The sequence below is a fragment of the Ursus arctos genome, unplaced genomic scaffold, assembly GCF_023065955.2.
Source record: "Ursus arctos isolate Adak ecotype North America unplaced genomic scaffold, UrsArc2.0 scaffold_15, whole genome shotgun sequence".
Taxonomy (NCBI): Eukaryota; Metazoa; Chordata; class Mammalia; order Carnivora; family Ursidae; genus Ursus; species Ursus arctos.
In genome coordinates, this window is record NW_026622819.1 from 5,058,821 (window position 1) to 5,079,596 (window position 20,776).

At 53.3% G+C, this 20,776-nt stretch overlaps 1 protein-coding gene across 2 annotated transcripts in view; it reads left to right on the top strand.

Annotated features, from left to right (window-relative positions):
- Positions 1 to 12,645: 12,645 nt before the first annotated feature.
- Positions 12,646 to 20,776, top strand: part of TENT4A (terminal nucleotidyltransferase 4A) — a 45,690-nt gene continuing 37,559 nt past the window's right edge. For both annotated transcript variants that reach the window (XM_048224361.2, XM_048224362.2), the window contains exon 1: positions 12,646 to 13,400. In XM_048224361.2, the coding sequence (XP_048080318.1) occupies positions 12,688 to 13,400 (713 nt within the window). In that variant the 5' untranslated portion in view covers positions 12,646 to 12,687. The remainder of the gene's footprint in view (positions 13,401 to 20,776) is intronic.

Consider the following 20,776-nt stretch of genomic DNA (forward strand, 5'->3'; position numbering starts at 1 on the left):
AGCACTCCTCCACTTCGAGAAGTCAGTGAACGGACAAGGGCGGAGAAGAGAGTCTCCGCCGGGACTGCGTTCTTCAACATCAGCACTTCCCATTTCTCTGCTGCTGGGGCTCCGCGCGCCCTTTTCACCACCAGCGATCGGTTTACCGAGGCGCTGGAGCCTCTGGGATTCACAGCCTAGAAATGGATGCCCTTGATCACGGGCACATTGTCAGCGGTGGCGCGCTGGGTTTTTACAGACTGTGGCCATCCGGTGCTTCCCCGCCCCCCCACGGCCACCTTCTGTCTGCGGTGCCCCCCCTCGGCGGTGGGGGGGGGGGGGTTCTGGCCACCGTCCTGCTGTGGCTCACATTCAGAAGGAAGGAGGCATTATGTAGGATGAGTGCTTTTTCTCCACACACAGCCCATCGGCATCGCCTCCATCTGCTTTTCTGGCGGCACGGAATTCGCTGGAAAGCTCTCTGCCAGCTGGTCTCAGTGTCCAGCCTCGGACTGTGCCTGGAAGGGTGGCCCGCACCTCCCCCGCTGCCTGGCTGGGCCCGGCAGGCCTCGCTGTCAGGAGAAAAGAATCCACAGGTCCCGAAACTCGCTATTTTTAGGTCTTGGTGGATTTGAGCCAGTTTCCTGAGTGTAGTAATTACCCAAATATTTTATTGAATAGGGCCTTGAAAAATAACAACACACTCTTAACTGTGCTCGGAATTCAAACAGGTTTAAAATGCCATGCAGCTCATTTGCAAAGACAAGTCACAGGCCTCCTTGCCCGGCACTCTTGGGCTGGCCCTCCCTGCTCCTCTGCTCCGGTCCACACCGGCCCCTGACAGGGCAGCAGTGCGGGGTTCACTAGGTGCACCTTTCCAGGCCAGCTTCTCTACTAAATACAGGACCTGTGAGTCCCACTCCTTCCTGGACATCTCCTCAGACCTGACCTTTCCAAAAGGGAATGCTTCCTGCTCCCCCCCGAGGTGCTCCATCTGGGGAGAAGACTTGGTCAGTGGCTCTGGCCACCAAACTGGGACTCCGCCCTTTGCCCTACCCTTTGCCTCACTCCCCAGTTGACCCTGATGACTCCACCCTCAGACTCCATGATGAATCTGCCTCCGGGTCCACTCCACCCCCACCATCACGGTACCACTGTGTCTCTTCCCGTGGAACTGGTGCCTCGACTGGCCCCCCCAGGCCAGGGACCTCTTCATACACACACAGACTGATCTGTTCGAGAACGTAAATCTCAGAGCCGGGCAGGTCTCCACCTCTCCCCCTGGCCTGTGACGGACGAGTCACTTACCTGTGTGTCCTGAGACAGATCTTACCTCTGGTGGCTTAATGTCAGGTACAGAAGCTCCTGACTCCAGCGATGGTTTAGCAACGATTGCAAAGAGAGATGCCTCCAGCCGACCCACCTCTAAGTTTGCACAATGCAACAAAACACTCACCCCAAAGTTCGGCTGGGAATGGAGAACAGTCAGAGAACCCTAAAAAGTGATGAAGTCAGTAGAGTGGGGGTCAGTGAGTGGTTCTCTTCCATCAATGGGGAAGTTGGAGCCTGCCCAGGAGCAGAAAGCAGGGAGCAGTGCTCCCCAGCCACATCTTCCCCTCATTAGAGAACAGACCCGCAGGAGACAAAATTGCAGCTTCTCGAAGAACCTCAGAGGGATGACATCATGAGTACCCATCGGGCAGATGTGACTTACAGGTCACTCCGGCAAGCATTTCACGTGCACTGATCCTTTGACTCTTCACACAATCTGAAGCCTAAGTTACGGTTCTTGTCCCCATTCTGCAGATGAGCAAACTGAGGCCCCTGAGGTTAATCAGCTTGCCCGAGACCTCATGGTCAGGAAACGGCAGAGCCATCACAAAGGAAACTGACTCCATGGTCCCTGTTCCTAACCAAAGAAACGGATCTGAGTTTGGCAATGGGCTGTATGCCCTGACTCAAGTCCTAAAACGGAAATTTCAGCAAACTCCATAGGTCAGACCATTGGCCTCTCTGTACAGAGCCACTTCCAGCTGTGGCAGTAAGGGTCGGACACGGCTGCCAATGAGTTCAGCGGGAGGGGGGCCCTCTGGCAGCGCAGGGCTGCAGGTGCCTGGGACAGAGGAGGGAGAGGATCTGGAGTTAAACATAACCGGAAGTGCCTCTTGTAGTGAAGGTTAGAGCCAAGGAGCACGGGGAATCGGAAGTGAAGGGGCCTGCCGGAGTAGGAATGATACACTGAGAAACGGGAACGTTGCCGGTTCGCATTCCGGTTGTCTTTTTGCACCCCGGTTTCATATCCATTTATATGTACGTATATATATACATCTACATACACAAGGAAGCACTGGTCCTATAAATGGAGTGCAGGTCCCACAGTGAGACACGTGACATGTGAAGTGTCCCGTGGTGCCGTTACAATAGACCGTGTCGCTCGCGAAGGCGGTGACGCCTGTGCGCACCACGAAAGCATCCACCCCAAGCCGCTTGGTGGGAACCTGGAAGCTCTTCCTCCTCCATATGGGACCAATTATGGGGCCCGAGGATGATTCTACCTCCGAAACATTTTGTGGCGGAGTCAGTACTGTCTGTCGGCCAGACCCGTTTCCTTTCTGCTCTGGGCTCAGCTCGACTACACTCTGGAGACTCCCTCATATGCGGTGGGGCCACAGCCCGAGTTCTGACAGCCGGGACGTGGTCGGAGTCCCGTGTGGGCCCCGCAGGCCTCCTGGCCCCCAGCCTCCCGCAGGATCTCCCATCCTGTGTGTTCCCTCTGGGGCTGGCGCTCCGCAGACGATAGCCGGGACCAGGGGAATGGACAGAGGGAGGCTGGGTCCCTGAATGACGGCATGGAGTGGACTCGCCCGGCCACAGCCAGGCCCCATCGCAGAGCCACACTGGCTGGGATGGGACTAAGAAATAAACCCCGACTGTTCCACACACTGAGGCTTGAGGCTGCTTCCGACAGCAACGACAGCTACTTGACTCATTTCTCTTCTAGATAATCCTTCCAAAGCTAACACCGTGCCCCTCACTGCCTTCCTGCCTCTCTCCATGCCCTCCCCCCTCTGCCCTATCTTCGGCCAGCCTCTCCACCCCAATTCCAGCTGCCAAGGCAGAGTGAGCCTCTTGAAGCCTCGTCAGTCCATCTGCTCCTTGGTGGGCACCTTACGATGGTGCCGCCAAATGCAGCCTTTAGGGTGCTCTAATGTGGCACGCGGTCTTCCCAGGCCTGCTTCCGTCTACGGTGCCCGCCACATGTTAGCTCTCTGTTGTCGCCCACCGGGCCCTGGCCATGGGAGCGCTGGGCATTTCTGTCCACAGGGCTGTTTCTCATCAGACTCCCCCTGGAATCTCCTTTCAGCTCTCTGCTCTCTACTGCCCACTGTTGGCTCTGCGTCTTATAGGATCAGTCCGGCAACATGCCCTCTGTGTCCCCCCAGGAACCGGCACACCGCGAGGGTCACTGTGTTTTCTGCATGAGGACCCTTGGCACAGAGACTGTGTTGGCTGTTTGTGTCGCTGACACGCAGCAGAGCCTCAACGACTACCCCTCGGTGAGGACGAGAAAAAATGTCTACGGCCATTGCTGAATGTGCCTCTGGGGAAACAGAATGGGCCCCACATGAGAAGGCCTGCTCTAGCGTCATGTAAGGAGGAGGAATCGTCTGCTAACCCCAACAAGAAATCAGAGGGCACATTATCTTGATGAGATCACCCTAGTCAATGCTGACCCGAAACCAGATTTTGTCCAAACTGGCTCTCAGAAGCAGAGTTGTGGGGACCAGATTCAGAACAGATTCAGGGTGGCAGGCATCGGGCCTACGGAATACCCACCAGCTGCTGCTTCTTTGCTAACAGACCCCAGGCTTTTTCAACATGGCCGTATGCCCAACACAAGCAATATCTTGAGACTGATCTAGGCCATTCTGGATCATTCCGTATCTTAATATCCCAACCTCTCATGCGGGTAAAGGTAGCCTTGTAACCAGTTCTAGTCAAGGAGATACAAGGGGAAGTCTAGTGTGAGGGTTTCTTAGGCATTTTTGCTTTTCTGATAGAAAGAGTCCCAAGCAGCAGATGCCAACCTCCTTCCCCCTCCCTCCTTCCTTGACTGTAGGCATGAGGGCTTGGGCTGGGGGCAGTGGCGGACGACGAGAGTCACAGATGGGCCAGCTCAGGCTTCCTGGAGCACACGCCAAGGCCCTCTACCTCCCGCTTCCAAAGAACACTTGGCTTTTGTTTGAGTCCCTGTAGTGGGTTGAATAGTGCCCCCCCCCCATTCATGTCCACCTAGAACCTCAGAATATGACCTTATCTAGAAGTAAGGTCTTTGCAGATATAATTGGTTCAGGATCTTGAGATGAAGTCATCCTGGATTTGGGGTGGGCCCTGAATCCCATGACTGGGGTCCTTACAAGAAGACAGGGCATTAAGACCGTCCTGGGGAGAAGGTCACATGGGGGCAAGAGGCACTGAGTGGAACAGCATGGCCACAGGCTGTGGGATGCCGGGAGCCACCAGGAGCTGCAGGAGGGACCCTCCCCTGGGGGCTCTGGAGGGCAGCTGGGCCTGCTGACAACTTGATCTTGGGCTTCTGGCCTCCAGAACCACGAGAAAGTCGATTTCTGTTGTTCGAATCCATCCAGTTTGTGGTCATTCATTATGGGCAGCCCCCAGGAAACAAATGCAGCCACTCTTAGGAGGTCTTCCGTTCCCTTAGATGGACCGACACATGAGGACATGAACAGAGAACCAGCTCAGGACGCAGATTGGGGGTTTCTAGTTCCAGGTGCCCTCCTCTGAGGATAAGGGAAGGGAGCCAGCTGGAAGGTCATCATGGGGAGAAATGAAGGCCATCTAGTCTACTTCTCAGTGGGACCTTTTTTTTTTTTTTTAATTTGGCTTCCATTATTTACCACTAATTTATTCTTTATTTTTTATTACTGAGACGTTTACAAGGTGGAAGATTTATACAATCTGAAGAGAAACCAGAGTATCACTGAGACTTTTAAAATGGAGAATATGCCTGATACTTCATTTATCTTGCACTGCGAAGAAACACGCTGCTCCACACACATTGATATCACAGAGAACTGAGGCTTACCATTTTCTGTGTTCACAGACTTCTAATATTCTCTACTTTATTCCTATTTAATATTAATTTTTTTAAAGATTTTTTTAAATTTATTTATAAGATAGAGACAGCCGGCGAGAGAGGGAACACAGTCAGGGGGAGTGGGAGAGGAAGAAGCAGGCTCCCAGCGGAGGAGCCTGATGTGGGGCTGGATCCCATAACGCCGGGATCACGCCCTGAGCCGAAGGCAGACGCTTAACCGCTGTGCCACCCAGGCGCCCCAATAGTTAATATTAATTTGAAGCACTTTGAAATACCTATTTTCTGCTTTCTCAAACCAATATTTTTAAATATGCTTTAACTTACACAAGAATTTTTTTTAAATTCCATCTCATTTATATGAATAAAAATTGTATATATTTAAGGTATACAACATGGTGATTTGACACACTTATACACGGCAACGCGATTACTACAGCGAAGCTAATAAACATAGCTACGTCCTCACATAGTTTACTCTTTTTTTTTAAGAGGGGCCTTCTGAAATCTGCCGCCTCTCACAGAGCTCACCTTCTGGTGAAGGACCATGTGTGTCTACCAAGGTCAGGGAGTGCCTCCTTGGACAAAAAGAGTCCCAGCATAATCCCTCCCCCCCCCGCCCCCAAGTCTAGATTCCGTACAGACCATTTCCCCAATTCTTCCATGTTCCATTAGGTCATATTCCATGTGACATACCAAAGTTAATTTTTTATGGGGTCTAATTTGTACGACTTGCTTTGCTGAGCCCCCAACTCTTGTCGTCCCTATTAGGCCTTGGTTGTGAGCCAGCCTCAGAATCCTCATCTGGAAAGCAAAGACTCTGACCTGACCATCTGCAGGGCATCTGCTTCTCAAATTCTGCTAGAGAGGCAGTCCTGGGATCCTGTGCTATTTGAAGGGGACAGTTCCTCCCACAGAAACAGTGGGGCAGGGCTTGAGACAGTGCTCATCAAAAGAGCTCACACTCACGTCACCAAAGAGACCAGATGCTGTGAGAGGGACAGAGCAGCACCTCGGCGGTGGGCTTGCCAATAAAAGACCGAACCTGAATTCGATCAAGACTTTAGGTTCAATGGCCAATTTACAAAAAATATAGATGACAGGGAACGTATTAAATGATACCACAGGGAGACATGATTGGCAAAATCCAGACTGTGGGACACATGAACCATGTTCTTCAACAACGGATCGCCCCCCCCTGCCCCCCCAAAAGAAGATGACAGAGAAAGCACAGATTAAAAAGCATTAGGAGATACAAATCAATCAATTGGAATATATAGACTGTTTTTTTGACAAAAACACCAACAAAAAATTTTATAAGATCATCAGAGATATCTATTATGGATCAGATAGTTGAGGATATTAAGACATTTTAGTACTGCTTTGATGTGGTAATATTGTAGTTATGTTTCAAAACACATATGCTTATAACTTACTAGTGCATACTGAATTATTTACGGGTGAAAGGACATATTATCAGGGATTTGCTTCAAAATAATTGGAGAAGGAGAAAGCAGGTGAGGACACTGGGGAACAAGTATGACCTTGAGTTGATAGTTATTGAAAGGGTTTGATATATATAGTCTCTCCAATGTTGTGCAAGTTTGAAACTTTCCATAATTAAGGATAAAAGGAAGATAGGTTTGCAGAGAAACTCATTCCTAAGGTTTCCTTTAATGAGTGGCACTGGTGTCTAAAATTTTCAAAGGGCATCCACCCTTGCAAGTAGCAACCTACCTCTCTGAAGGAAACCTTTCTTCACGAATGAACACAGAATCACTAGGGCACCACCTGCCGCGCCCCATCGCATTATTTGCCTTCTGGTGGCCAGAGATTACCCACAAGCTAGACTTGACTCACAGAGCCTGACAGGCTGCCCTCCACGGTACGTTAGTATTTTCTGAATTGGTTGCTGGGGTGTGACCTGTGGCAAATGACAGTGTGACCTGCCCAGAACACAAAGCAACTCAGGAGGTTATCACTGCAGATGCCGGGGCGGGGGGGGGGGGGGGGGGGGGGCTATGGTGTAGTATTGCCGGGGCTTGGGGCCATCTTTCCTGCATTCGTCCTGGTTTCCAGTGCACGGGTCCCATCACTCTTCTGGTCTCAAGGTGGCTGCAGCGGTGCCAGGTGTCCTATGCAGATAGAACTGTGTCCACTGGTGAAGCAGAGAGCGCCCTCTGGCAGGTGTCTTCTTCACCTGGAGGACTTTCCCAGGAGTGTCTTGGCAGCCTTCTCTGCTAGAATGGAGGTGTGTACTGAGCTAATGTTGGCCCTGGCAGACAGAACGACAGCACCAGGAGAGACATAGACCCTTTGTGCATACCTGGCCATGCAAATACCTGAGCAGAACCAGGGCTCTGCCAGCCAGAGCAGAAGGTGCAGTGCGGACAAAGGACTTGTGTGGGCAACCAGCAACATCTGGCTAGAGGTTGACATTTCAAACCAGGAGAATTCAGGCTCCTGTCTGTGTGTCCAGGTTCTCATAAGAACCGACATGGCTGACAACCGGGGCGGGTCCTGCTTTCCTGCCAGCTGTGGAAGAGGGGCTTTACCCTCCTTTACGCCAGGCAGGTGCCCTCCCGGATCCTATGGTCCCCTCTTCTCCTCATTCAGGTCACACCGGGGCCAGCATTATTCCCCTCCCAGCTTCCCACGCCCCTTGCAACGTGACTACAGCTTCTTCCATCAGGAAGTGGGGGCTCTTTTCCCACCTCTTGAATCTTATCAAGGCCTCGTCACTTACTTAGGCTCACGGCACGGTGAGGAAATGAAGGCCTGCCAGTTGTTACTTCAGGCATGTCTGCTCACTTTCCTGAAACCCTGTTCAGCCACCCTGAGAACAAGCTGGGGCTAGCCTGCTGGATAATGAGAGCCACATGGGCCAGTCAACCTGGTGTCTCAGCTGCCAGCCAGCCAACTGCCCACCGTGTGAGTGAGGCCACTCGACCAGCCAGCCTCAGCTCACCGGCCAGCTGACTGGAGCCTAGGAGTGATCTGTAAGCCACGGTCAGCTGTGTCTGACCCACAGCAGCAGAACCACACCACTGATGTGTAGACCTGTGAGCAGTACTACACACTTACTTTGAGCCACTGTGTTTGGGAGCGGTTTGTTACCCAGCAAGAACTAACAAATGTATACACACACCCTGATTTTTTTCGGTTACTTACATAACCTATTCGGTTCCTGTGAGCAATTGAGTGTGGGAACCCTGAATTAGGCAGAGATTTTCAAGCTTTACTGTGCTTAAAATTACCCAGAGAATTTACTTAAAATACAGATTCCTGGATCTCACTCTGAGTAAGTTTCAGATTGGGTGAGCCCTAGTTACCCTTATGCTAACCAGCATATCTGATTTGGGCGCAGGAAGTCCATGGTAGTCAAAGCTTTGGAAACTATTTGTTCATGAGAATGAATCGCTGAAACCGTAGTATAATCTCTAATATTACCCATCCTTTAACATCATGAGAAAGAAGAGTTGGCTTTGGCCACAGAAGGAAAAAGTTGGGCTTATCTGTGAAAACTGATAAGCAGTGAGAAAGACCTCCTCTGCCCAGAGTTACAGAGACTCCAACAAGGACTACATTTGACTTAGTATTAATTCTCGTTTTGCAGAAAGAAACATATTGCTTCTGGGGCGCCTGGGTGGCACAGCAGTTAAGCGTCTGCCTTTGGCTCAGGGCATGATCCCGGCGTTATGGGATCGAGCCCCACATCAGGCTCCTCCGCTGGGAGCCTGCTTCTTCCTCTCCCACTCCCCCTGCTTGTGTTCCCTCTCTCGCTGGCTGTCTCTATCTCTGTTGAATAAATAAATGAAATCTTAAAAAAAAAAAGAAACATATTGCTTCTAATTTACATAAAAACTTATGATCAAATACATACATAATGAAACCCTGCATCTAAGTATAAGAAGTTGACTACGGCTGATGAGTCAAAGTTAGAGGGATTAGCTAGAGACAGACTGCAAAGATAGAGCAGGAGGCCATAGGGAAAAACAAACTTAAAATGTTGGAAAGAAGTAAACAGCAATCTGTGGATAAATCCTGGAAGCCAGGCAAGGCTTTCATTCCCATTGAGTTGGTCAACCAACTGTTGGTCATTTCACCAATGTCCATCCAGGACCTACCGTGTGCCAGTCACAGTCCTCAAGCTCACACACAGCAGGAAAAAGTACAGATAAGAAGCCCCCTCCTTGGGGCGTTCTGGGATCAAGCCCCACATCAGGCTCCTCCGCTGGAAGCCTGCTTCTTCCTCTCCCACTCCCCCTGCTTGTGTTCCCTCTCGCTGGCTGTCTCTATCTCTGTCAAATAAATAAAAAATCTTTAAAAAAAAAAAAAAAAAGAAGCCCCCTCCCTGTGGAACTTAGATTCTAATGGGGTGAGAGGGCACAGATGATAAACAAGGTAAATAAAATTCATGAGATGGCACAGTGGATTGAATTGTGCCCCAACCCTCTCCCACCTGATGAACCTCAAGTCCTGTCCCTGGATATCAATAGAATGTTAGCCTTATTTGGAAATAGGGTCTCTGCAGATGGAATCAAGGTAACATGAGGTCATTAGGGTGAATCTTAATGCAGTATGAATGGCATCCTTATGACAAGAAGAGGAGACACAGACATGGGGAAAGCTCCACACAATGATGGAGGCAAAGATTGGAGTGAGGCACCTACAAGCCAAAGAAGGCCAAGGAAAATAGCAGAGGCTAAGCGAAAGCTATGGAGCAGATCCTCCCCTAGAGACCTTGGAGAGAGAGCATGGCCCTCCCTGCCAACACCTTGATTTCAGGCATTAAGCCTCCAGAACAATAAGAGAGGAGTTGCTATTGCTGTTATAAGCCACCCAGTTTGTGGCCCTAGGAAACCAATGGAGATAAATGCTAAGAGAACAATAAAGCAGGGAATGGAAGTGGGGAGTGTTGAGGGTTAGGTCTGTAGTTTAGATAGAGCAACATCCTCACTAAGGTGTGAGAGTGGGTAAGGTGTGACCCACGTGGGTATGTAGCATCCAAGGCGAGGGAGCATCCAAGGAGATAGAACAGCAAGTGCAAAGGCCCTGAGGCATGTCTGTGCCTGCTATGCTTCTGGCTGGAACAGGCTGGGTTAGGGGATGAGCTGGAAGATGAAGTGGGAGAAGAAGGAAGGACAAGACAATGTAGGGACTTTCAGGTCACAGTAAGCCTGAGTTGGAGAAAGGAAGCCACTGGAGAATTTTGAGCAGGAGAACGATATAATCTGACGGGGTTTTTTTTTTTTTGTTTGTTTGTTTTTGTTTTTTAAGGATCACTCACAAGCTGCTCTCTAGAGAAAATGCCAAGGAGGGCAAAAATGGAATGTGGGAAACTAGCTAGGAGGCACTGTTTCAAAATGTGCTAGAAATAGTGGTGGCTTGAAAGGGCTGTAGGTGAAAAGATGGAGGCAGTGAGAGGTAGTTGTTGGGTTTTGGATGTTTCTTGCAGGTAGACACAAGAGAATCTGTTAGTTATGGAGAGAGGAGGCTGGGATGACCACAGGATTTTGGCCCTAGGCACTGGAAGCAAGGAGATACAGAGTAACCAGTTTGGTTTGTGTGTGATTTTCTCGTTTATTTAATGTACATGTTCTAATTCTTGGTCAGAACTTCCACATGTGCAATACAAAATGCCTGAACCAAAACAGTCATTTATAGCTTTACTACCATTTGCCAAAAAGCCTTAGTAGGCAATACACAGACTTTTCACGTTAAGATGTTTTGAAGTGTCAAGCGCTTGGTAACGTGTACTCACCCATGATACAGTGAAACGGGAGCATGCTGAAAAAGGCTTGTTTCAGTATATTTAAGAAGAACTCCGGCCCAAGCGCTGAGCTTCTTCAAAGTTGCAAGGTCAGGGAGAGCATCCGCAGGGTGGGGACCAGGACTGGAGGGGCTCCCTGTGGGGCCTGGGTTCCAGAGGGGCCAAGGTGTCCATCACGTTGGCTAGGCTCATGGGGCACAAGCAGGCTTATATAATGACACTCTGGCGTTTGCTCTGGACTTCACGCAATGTGTGGTTAGCAGCGTAGTCCTATCAACACCATTGTCAAACCGCGCTTGAGGCATCCTCTGGACACTGGGGACTGGCCCAAAGGACAGGATCTCTAAGATTCCTGCTAACACTGTGCCAGCTGCGAGGCCAGACACCCAAGCACGTGGGCTGCCGCTCTGATGGGCAGCACTGCCGAGCCTGGCTCGGGAAATCGCGCCAGTGAGCCAACTGGAAAGTTTTAACTTAATTCTCAGAATAGAAAATCATTTTTAAAAGGAAACAAAAATGAGACCCGCAAGGAGGGTCCTGCTCCGTCTGGGGCGGCGTCTTAGCGGGCAGCGCCGCCCGGGCCGCTGGTGAGTGACCCGGGTCCTACGGGAGGTCGGCGGCGAGCACGTGGGCGGGCACGAGTGACCGCAGCACGACCGGCCGCTCACGGGCCCCTGAGGATGGATGGCAGGCAGCTTGGGGCACTTCTGCCCTTTTCCTAGGAGAGCGGCCGGTCCGCAGTCCGTGCTAGCGCAGCCCGCACGCGCCGCGAGCCAGTGGCCCCCGGGCCCGGCCCCGGGCGGGATTCCCGACCTCGCCCGGCTGCGCGGAAACTTCCACCCGGCCGCGGCGGCGGCGGCGTTTCATTTCTGCGCACGCGCAGCGCTACCGGGCGGCTGCCAGGGACCCCGGCCCCAGCGCGCATGTCTCCACGCCTCGGCCTGCTCGCGGCGGGAGGTGGGGCCGGCGGAGGAAACCGGGACGAAGGCAGAGCAGCGGCCCCCTCACTTCTCCCTGGCCCCACCGCAGCCAAGTCTAGTCTAGAAGGACCCACGCCGCGGCGGGGGCCGCCGCCCCTTCAGCCCCTCCCAGTCGCGTCTCCTTCCGACTCGGTGCCCCCCCCCCCCCCGCGAGTCCGCACGGGGGAAGCGCCCCAGTGCGCACGCGCGGTAACCAAGGCGGCGGTGTCTAGTGAGGATTTGAAATCGGCCGCGCGTGCGCACTGACGTCCCGGCCCCGGCGAGGGAGGCCGCGCTTCCTCCCCGCCCCGCTCCCTCCCCGCCCCTCATTGGAGCGGAGGCGGCGGCGCCCCCTCCTTCCCCCGCGCCCTGTCGCCGCCGAGAGTGTCTTTTCGCCGCCGCCGCCACCGCTGCAGGAGCACGGAGCGAGCGGTGCGAGCGTGACCGAGGGCCCGGCGCACGGCGGCGGCCCTCCCGCGGGTCCCGGGCCGCGCGGCGCCTGGGCCCGCCCCCTCGGCTCGGCCGCCCGCCCCTCTCCGATGGCCTCTCCCCCCGGCCCGTGTGGAACGCCGCCGCCGCCGCGGCCCCCGCGCCCGCCCCGCGCCGCGTGAAGGGAGCCCGACAGGCCTGAGCCGCCCGCCGCGGCCTGCCCCGGGCCCGCCCCGCGCCGCGCCGGGACCCCGACGGGAGCCGCCAACGCGAGCCGGCCGGAGCCGCGGGCGCAGGCCCGCGCGCCCGTCTGCCCGTCCGCCCGCGGCCCGTCCGTCCGTCCGTGCGCGGCGCGGCCGGGGCTCGGGGCGCGGCGGGGGCGGGGCCGCGGCGGGGCGGGCGGGCGCGCGGGCCCGCGGGGCGGCGCGTGGATGGATCCGCGCGTGGCCTGGATCCAGCCCGAGCAGAAGGGGCCGGCCAATGCCCTGTGGATGCAGATCTGGGAGACCTCGCAGGGCGTGGGCCGCGGCGGTTCGGGCTTCGCGTCCTACTTCTGCCTCAACTCGCCTGCGCTGGACACGGCGGTCGCGGCGGGGGCGGCGGGGATGGGCGGCGGCGGCCTGGCGGGGCCAGCGCTGCCGGCCGCGTCGCCCCCGCCACCCGCGCCCGGCCCCGCCGCGCTGCCCCCCGCGCTGCTGACGGCGCTCGGGCCCGCGGCCGAGGGCGCCCGGCGCCTGCACAAGTCGCCGTCGCTGTCGTCGTCGTCGTCGTCGTCGTCCAACGCCGAGTCGGGCACCGAGAGCCCGGGCTGCTCGTCGTCGTCCTCAAGCAGCGCCTCGCTCGGCCGGGCGGGCGGCGGCCGCGGCGGCGCCTTCTTCCACTTTGCCGACGGCCCGCCGAGCGCCCCCGGCGCGGCCAACGGGCACCCCGGGCCGCGAGGCCCTGCGCCCGCCGGCTCCCCGCCGCAGCACCAGTTCCACCCGGGCCGCCGGAAACGCGAGAACAAGGCCAGCACCTACGGCCTCAACTACCTGCTGTCGGGCAGCCGCGCGGCCGCGTTGAGTGGAGGGGGCGGCCCCGGGCCCCAGGCGCCTCGGCCCGGCACGCCGTGGAAGAGCCGCGCGTACAGCCCCGGCATCCAGGGGTGAGTGCGGGGCGCGCGCGGGAGAGGCCGGGCCCGACTCTGTGCCGGAAGGCTTCCCGTTTCATTAAAAATTAAATTTCTCTTGTAAACGGGCCATCTGCTGCTCGGAACCCAAAAGTGACAGCGCAGGAAAAGGGGCCGCTGAACCCGACCTGTGCCGCTGGAAGGGGGTGTCGGATACTTCACTTTTTTTTCTCTCCCCAAGACATGTTAGGGACCCTTTGTCAAAGTAGGGTGCAGATGCGTGTGGAGCTTTATGTCAGCTGCAGATGGTTTTAGTATTGCTGGGAACTTGAATCAAGTTGAAGGCAAATATTGGTTAAATAATAACTTTTTTTCTTTTTGAGAAAATCCTTTCGGAAGAGGATTCTTTTTGGGTTTTGTTTTGTTTTGGTAGTGATACAATTTAACCAACAGTGAATTTACAAGTAAATTTTTTGGATGAGGGGTTGTGTATTATTTAATTTTATGCAGAAATTAACATAAAAGCATCTTTTGTCGTTTTTAAAAAGTAGTTGATAGCCTTCAAAGAAGACAAAAACGTTTGTAGCACGGATCCTTTGGAAGATGACATTTTTATTTAAAATTTTTCCACGTTGGCCAAGAGGGAATTAGAAGTTCTGTTTAAGCTTAGCGCAGTTACAAATGACAGGGACTGGTTAAAAAAACAAAACGTGGGGGATGCGGGTGGAAGTGTGGGTTGAAGCAGTCCCAGGTGAGGCTGCTCAGGGGGGAATGGTACCTACCCAGCCCTTTTGCCTTCCTGTGCTTTTTTGAGCACCTAGAAACAAAGCATTTGCACATAGATTTTATGTCAGTATTTCAAGACTTAAATCAAAGACTTTCTTTGCAAGTTGCATGCTGGTTAAAAAGCTGCCTAAGGATTTTGCAAGGTATTAGTGTTTTCTACAAATACTAGAGTTCTACAAACGTAGTAATTGGTAGATATTGAGATTACTTCTTAACGTAACTATTTTTTTGTAAGTATGTTTATTCAAGTTTGCAAATACGTAAGTTGATACTACTTTAAAGCAGATGAGACAGTCTAAGAGCTTCATGTCCTGCAATTTGTTTCACCTGATTTGGGTTAGAAGTGTTACTTTCTTAAATTTCCTGAAGTCCCAGTGTGCATTTCAGTCCCAAGTAGGAGCCATTCTTCTTTGGCTTTTCTTCCTCCTGTCGTTACTTATCAAACTGTCCAAGAAGAGGTGGTGGGGAGCAATTTCTTGATGTGTAACATCATACATGAGTTCCTCTGTTGGGGCGCGGGGTGGGGGGTGGGGGGCTACAGTTTTCCATCCTGGAACTGACTCTGTCTTAGCGCTAGGAAAATAGGAAGACAGGTGGTCTTCACTTGTAGAGCATTTTGGGGTCCGGACAGTCCCAAGTCTCGCTTCTTCCCTGATCTGCTGGCAGTGGCAGCATCATGCCCTTCTGCAAATTACGCAGGCCCTGGAAGCTGTTTTCTTATCCCTAGGTTTTTGGTAAGCTTCAGTATGTACGTTGCTGTTGCCTTTTTTTTTTTTTTTTTTTTTTAAGATTTTAAGGTTTTATTTATTTGAGAGAGAGCAAGAGCAGGAGCCTGGGGTGGGGAGGAGGAGGAGAGGGAGAGGGAGAAGCAGGCTCCCCACTGAGCAGGGAGCCAAGACTGGAGCTTGATCTGGATCCTGGGATTCTGGGATCTTGACCCAGAGCTGAAGGCAGACGCTTAACTGACTGAGCCACCCAGGTGCCCTTGCTGCTGCTTTTCTTAATAAATGAGCCCACTAAGTACCAGGTTCTTTGCTAGGATCTGAGGCAGCGGTTGGCCTGGAAGACACCCGTCTCTTGATCTTGACTCTCAGCCCTGGCGCTCCATAAGTTCCCCTGCCCAGCACACACTAGCACAGTCTGTCCTGTCCAGCTGTGCAGATCTTCTCTCCTCCTTGTCCATCTCCCCAGTCTAGTCTTTTATCAGATCTTCTGCACCTTCTCTTTACCCTTGTGCTGATTTGTCACCTTTAGTGGAGATTGGTCCAGTGGCCCGAGGTAGTCCTCTTAACACACAGTTGCCAGCCTCTGGGCCTCTCCCAGAACTGCCAGTGGGATCATCTCCTCCGTCAGCAGGTTTGGTTAGGTCTGACCCCTTTAGAACCCTGTGATGGCATCTCTGGGGTCCTCCTAGGTTAAAGACTACAAAGCCTGAGCCTCTCAGCATACCTCCAGGGCGCTACTGTCCTGGGCGCTGCCGGGGGACCTGCTGAGGGTCCTGCCCTGCCACCCCCTGCTGGCGTGTGAGATTTCTGCTCAGAGGCCTCGTGTGGGGTTGAAGAGTAGGTTCTGAAGTAGCCAAGAGTTCCACAGTTTCACTTACCTGAACAGGAGCCAGTGCAGTCGTGCTCTTGGTAATGCTCCTTTTTCTCTCCTTGGCTGCCGACCCTTCCTTGCCTGCCTCTGTGGGTGATGTGTACCACTCGGGGTCTGTCCACTTGTGGCCATCTCTGCCTAGAGGAGGAGCCTGCTAGGATTGCCTGCCCTGTGCCTAGAAGGGTGGGGTGCCCCCTCTTGGTTTGCTACTCTGAATGCTTCTAGCAGGCCGGTGTTTTAGGAGGGACAGAGCAGAGGAGTAGGAAGCCAGAGTAGCACTTGAACTGTGGGGCTGTGCCTGTGGTCAGAGGACGTTGGCGTTCCTGATGACCATTTCCGCGGAGGTCTGCTGGGCTGGTGGCAGCTCACTTTTTGGTATCCAGAAGTCTTTCTAGAATTTGCCGCTGGCCACCGGCTTACTCAGAGCGATGCGGAAGGCCACCACCATGTGTTTCATCTATAGCTCAGAAAGGGAAAGAACTGTGATGAGAGCGCCGTCGGCCTGGTTAGTAGAAAGGAGCCTTGCTGGTGGGCAGCAGCTCAGACTTACTGTGTAGTCCCAGGACAGGCATTTCCGGAAGGACCACGTCTGTAGTCCTCAAGAAAGGATAAGCAGTTGCCTGTTGCTGTAGGAGGTTGCGTAGCACCAGCCAGAGCCGGTCGGGCATTTGTGTGGTAGCCGCTGGAGCAGCCCGTGCTGTTTGTTCTAGAAACCGTGCTGGTGCCTGGCCTCATGAGCTTGCCAGTCTGCTTTCAGCCTTGAGTGAGGTGAAGAAGCAGCTAACGAGGAGGACGGGGATCAGAGCTGGGACCCTCAAAGCCGTGCAGGGCAGGTGCTGCTCGTGGGGCTGCTCTAGTTCTTGCTCCGTATTCCCGTTAACTCTCAAACCTCTGTTTTGGCAATGGTGTTAAATGTGCTATCTGGGCTTCTGACTTAGAGACACGGGCAGGTGTGGACGGGCTCCCAGGCCCTGCGCTTCCCAGCCTCTGGCCCCGTCACCTTCACGGGCCCTCACCTCCACCCCCCGTGGCCCAGCGACGTGTTGATACTTTGCCCTGGTCGGTCCTGACAGCTTCAGAAACCTCATCAGCTGAAAGGCAAAAAAAAAGTCCCAGCTGAGGAAGGGTGGGAGCTTGGACCCCAGGTGCATTGCCGCACCCTCACTGGTGCCCTGTAGAGCCCCGGGAAGAGCGTAATGGAATGAGGGAAGACCCCCAGCCTCGGCAGGCTCCTGCAGGCCGGGCCCTGACCAGGCTTCTGTGTGGGCTTTGGCCTTCTGTAGGTTGTCCTCTCTGGCCTGCCTGCAGCGTGTAACCATCATGCAGCATCCTTTCTGCAGGGCCTTCAACAGTGTTTAAATTTTTGACATTTTCTGTTCACTCAAAGAATATTCAGCTCTTCATCTGAAGTTGGTAAGACACGGACCCGTGTCGTTCATAGGGTGGCTAGCCACACGCCGCAGGACTCCATGTGTTGTCTTCGCTCTGTTCTGAGAGTCAGAGCCCGGAGGAGTATCTGGGACCCCTCCTCTCCCTCTGTGTGTCCAGCTGACTTGGCAGTACCTGAAGTTGCACGCATGTGATCCCCTCCGCCAGCGCGTCCCTGTGGGGACCCAGTGGGAGGGTGCCCGTGAAGGCCCAGCAGGGCGCATGGCAGAGTCCAGCATGGTCACTCCTGTTGCCTCGCTCTCAGTCCTGTCCCCGCCTTTATGCACCACAGGACATGTGGGAGAGGTTAGTACGAGACCTGTGTCGCAAGGTGCTAGTGGCCCGCACAGGCCTTGTTTTCTCCGTGTTTGTCATCTGTAACCCCCCAGGTATAAGGTTGTGGATGGAAGCTGTGCACACATGTGCCCCTGTCCTGACCATATGAATCAGCTCCTCCTCAAAGGTTCCTCCCGCCTTAGTAACAGCATCATTTGTTCCTGCCCGGTACGCTTGTCACTGCAAAGTGAGATCGAAAAATCCAGTGCGAGATGCAGGCCGTGATGAAGTTGGGGAAAGTTTCACCCAGTCACTGATAAGTGAAGACGGACACAGGACTGCCGACACTTGGAGAAGGGGTTGCCGTGGAGGAGGGCAGGACAGACGCCCTGGAAAAGGATTGGAAGATGAAACAGGCTGAAGATGAAACAGGAGGAGTCCTTGGGGAAGATGGAGACCTCAGATGTTTTTTGCAGAAAATGCTCAGGCTGCAGAAGGGGTGGAGTGGACCCCATCTTGCTGCTGGGAGCTTGTGAGGGAAAAGCAGTACCCCAGCAATGCCATTTGTTTCTTAGAAATAACACGGTTGTGATCGAGTGCCTTGGAAACTAATTTTTAAGTGAATGTTTTAAAGTATCAATTTTTCCTAACTTTAGGGTTTTTCAAGGTAAAGCCTCAGACCTCCTTTGGGTCACTAATTAATAAGAAATTTTGGTCCCTATTGTAAATGGAGTCGTGGACGTCCGATGGGAGGAGGTGTCATGGTTATTCTGGGAAATGAGGACTTTTTGTATGTTAGGTCTGTATTTTTTAGGATCTGTTGGGTTTTTTTGTTTGTTGGTTTTTAGTCACGGAATGAAAGAGGGCTGTTAAAAAACTAGACAAAACAAATAGCCGCCTGCGATGTTGAAGTTGGGAAACGCGGTGTTGCTGCTGCACGGAGCGCAGGCTGACAGGTGAGGGGTCACTGTGTCATGCAAACGGGATCCGGAGGAGCTTGCTGCTGGCTGATGCCCTGGAGAGGCCCCTCGGGACGCTCTGGTCTTCTCCCAAGGCTGCTGAGTGAGTGTGGCACTGGACTGAAGGCAGATAGATGAGCTTGGTGATTGAGACAGTTGCCCAAGACACCCGTCCCCCATGCCAGTGTGCGTCCCAGCTAGGGTGGTCAGGGTGCCTCTTCCCACAGTGTGGGATTTGCACTGCAATTTAAATGTCTTACTCGAAGATTTCCATGCTGCAATTGTTCTTTGTTGCTGTGGGACAAATGAGCACAAACTTAGCGGCTTAACCCAGTACTCATTTACTGTGTTACAGACTCTGCGTGTCAGAGGTTGGGATGGCTGGGTTGGCTTCCTTCTCAGGCTTTCACCAGGCTGTAGGCAAGGTGTTGGCTGCTGCATTCGTGGTTGGAGCTCCGGCTCCTCTTGCGAACTTATTCCTATTGGCAGAATTCACTTCCTTGCTGTTGCAGGACTTAGGTCCCCAGTTCCTTGCTAGCTGCCAGCCGGGGGCCTTTCTCAGCTCCATGAAGCCATCTCTGCCTTCCTTGACTTGTGGTCCCTCCATCTTCGCACTGGCAGCAGAGCTTTGTTTGGATCTGTCTGACCGTGTCTCTGCCAGCTAGAGGAAGCCCTCTGCTTTAAGGCCTCGGGTCACTGGGTGAGGCCCACCCAGGTAATTGTCTCTCTTAAGGGCATGTGATAATACAGCACGATCACAGGAGTGGTGATGATTTCGTCTTAGCCACAGGTTCTGAGGATCAGGGCGTGGAATCTTCTGGAGGCTTCCTGCCGTGCCTGGAGGCATGCTCCTAGACCTAACCACCTTAGGTAATGAGCAGGATGTGGTTTTCTTTTCCAGCACTTCTCTCCCTTGACTGGACTCCGGCCCATTGTGATGACTCCAGTAGATTGCTGGTCCTGTCCTCTGGCTTGGTCATCATGACTGAACTCAGGCAACCAGAGTGACTCTATCTCAGTGCCTCTCTGTGCCTCTCATGTCATCTAAGAGAAGTGTACATGAAAGCCATCTGAATGAATACATGAGAACCACGGCAATTGAAAAGCCCTGTTCATGAGGCCCCCTGCATTGGCCAGCTTCGGAAAGCTGTCATTCCTGGGGCGGGGATAGGCAGGGATGCCTGGTGATTCACTCAAGTTGCCCCTGGAATTTAGGTCTCAGTTCATAGCAGTCCATCTTTGCTTTGCACAAGACCCCGCACCGCTTGTGCGGCAGCCCAAGTTCATAGGAGTGGGGGCCTCGCTTCAGAGCAAGCTCACTCCCACGCAGTCCTTTCCTGGCCCCTTCCTGTGGAGTGACTGCTGCTCTGACACAGCTGACCACTGACCACTGGTCTCCCGCGTCCCCTTGGGGAGGAGGGGCTGTGTCTTCGCAGGGCCACGTGGGTGCTACTAGCCACCTCCGAATAAGTGTCTGAGGAGTGGGTGAATGAGGGAGTGAACGGGGCTGACCCCTTAGATGAACTAATGAGGGGCGGCTGGTTAGAACGTTTAAATCAGGTGCTAAAGATAACTTTTGTTGTCTTAGAATTTTTGAAGATTTGATTGCCAACTCTGAAGTTATTTAAATGCAGAATATTAAAGTAAAGTTGATTGTAGTTTATCTGCTTATCTTCCCAAAGAGTGTGGTTAGACCAGGTTTATAGCTTGCAGTGTAGAACTCAGAAGCAGACAGCTTTCAGAAAATTCTGTATTTGAAATGCGTGACCATTTAGATGTAGCCGGTTTTTCTGTGTTATTATAAAATTAATACCTCACCATGGCAAAGTTAGAAAACTGAGGAAAGTATGAAGATACATTGCCTGTCCCTCTGCCACCTGGTCAGTGTCCTGTGATCACGTGGGGCTGTCCTGAGCTCCGGGGCGGGTGCTCCCGTGCCAGTGGCGGGAGGAGGCGCCGCTCTCTGTCCCAGCGCACAGGGTCTCAGCGCAGTTTGTCCATCACCGCACTGACGGGCCGACTCGATGGGAGTGCGTCTGAGGCTCCCATTGGCAGGGAATGTCTTTCATTGTCAGCAACATGCCTTTTTATTGTGGGTTTGTGCTCGCTTTAATTCCCAGGTCAGCCGCGCTGTGGAACCATTTAGGCCTCCTGCGGTTTAAGACTGGCGTTAATTTCCTGAGTGATAACATGGGGATGGAGGTGGTTTCTGTCTTTCCATATTTGAGAGAGATTTCAGATGTTTCTGGAATCCTGTAGATCGGAAGCAATGGCCAGGATGCAGGAGTGGAAGGGAAATGAAAGATCAAATCCGTTCATTTTGCTTGGAACCGTTTGGCTGGAATCTTCCTCCACCATTGGGAGGCA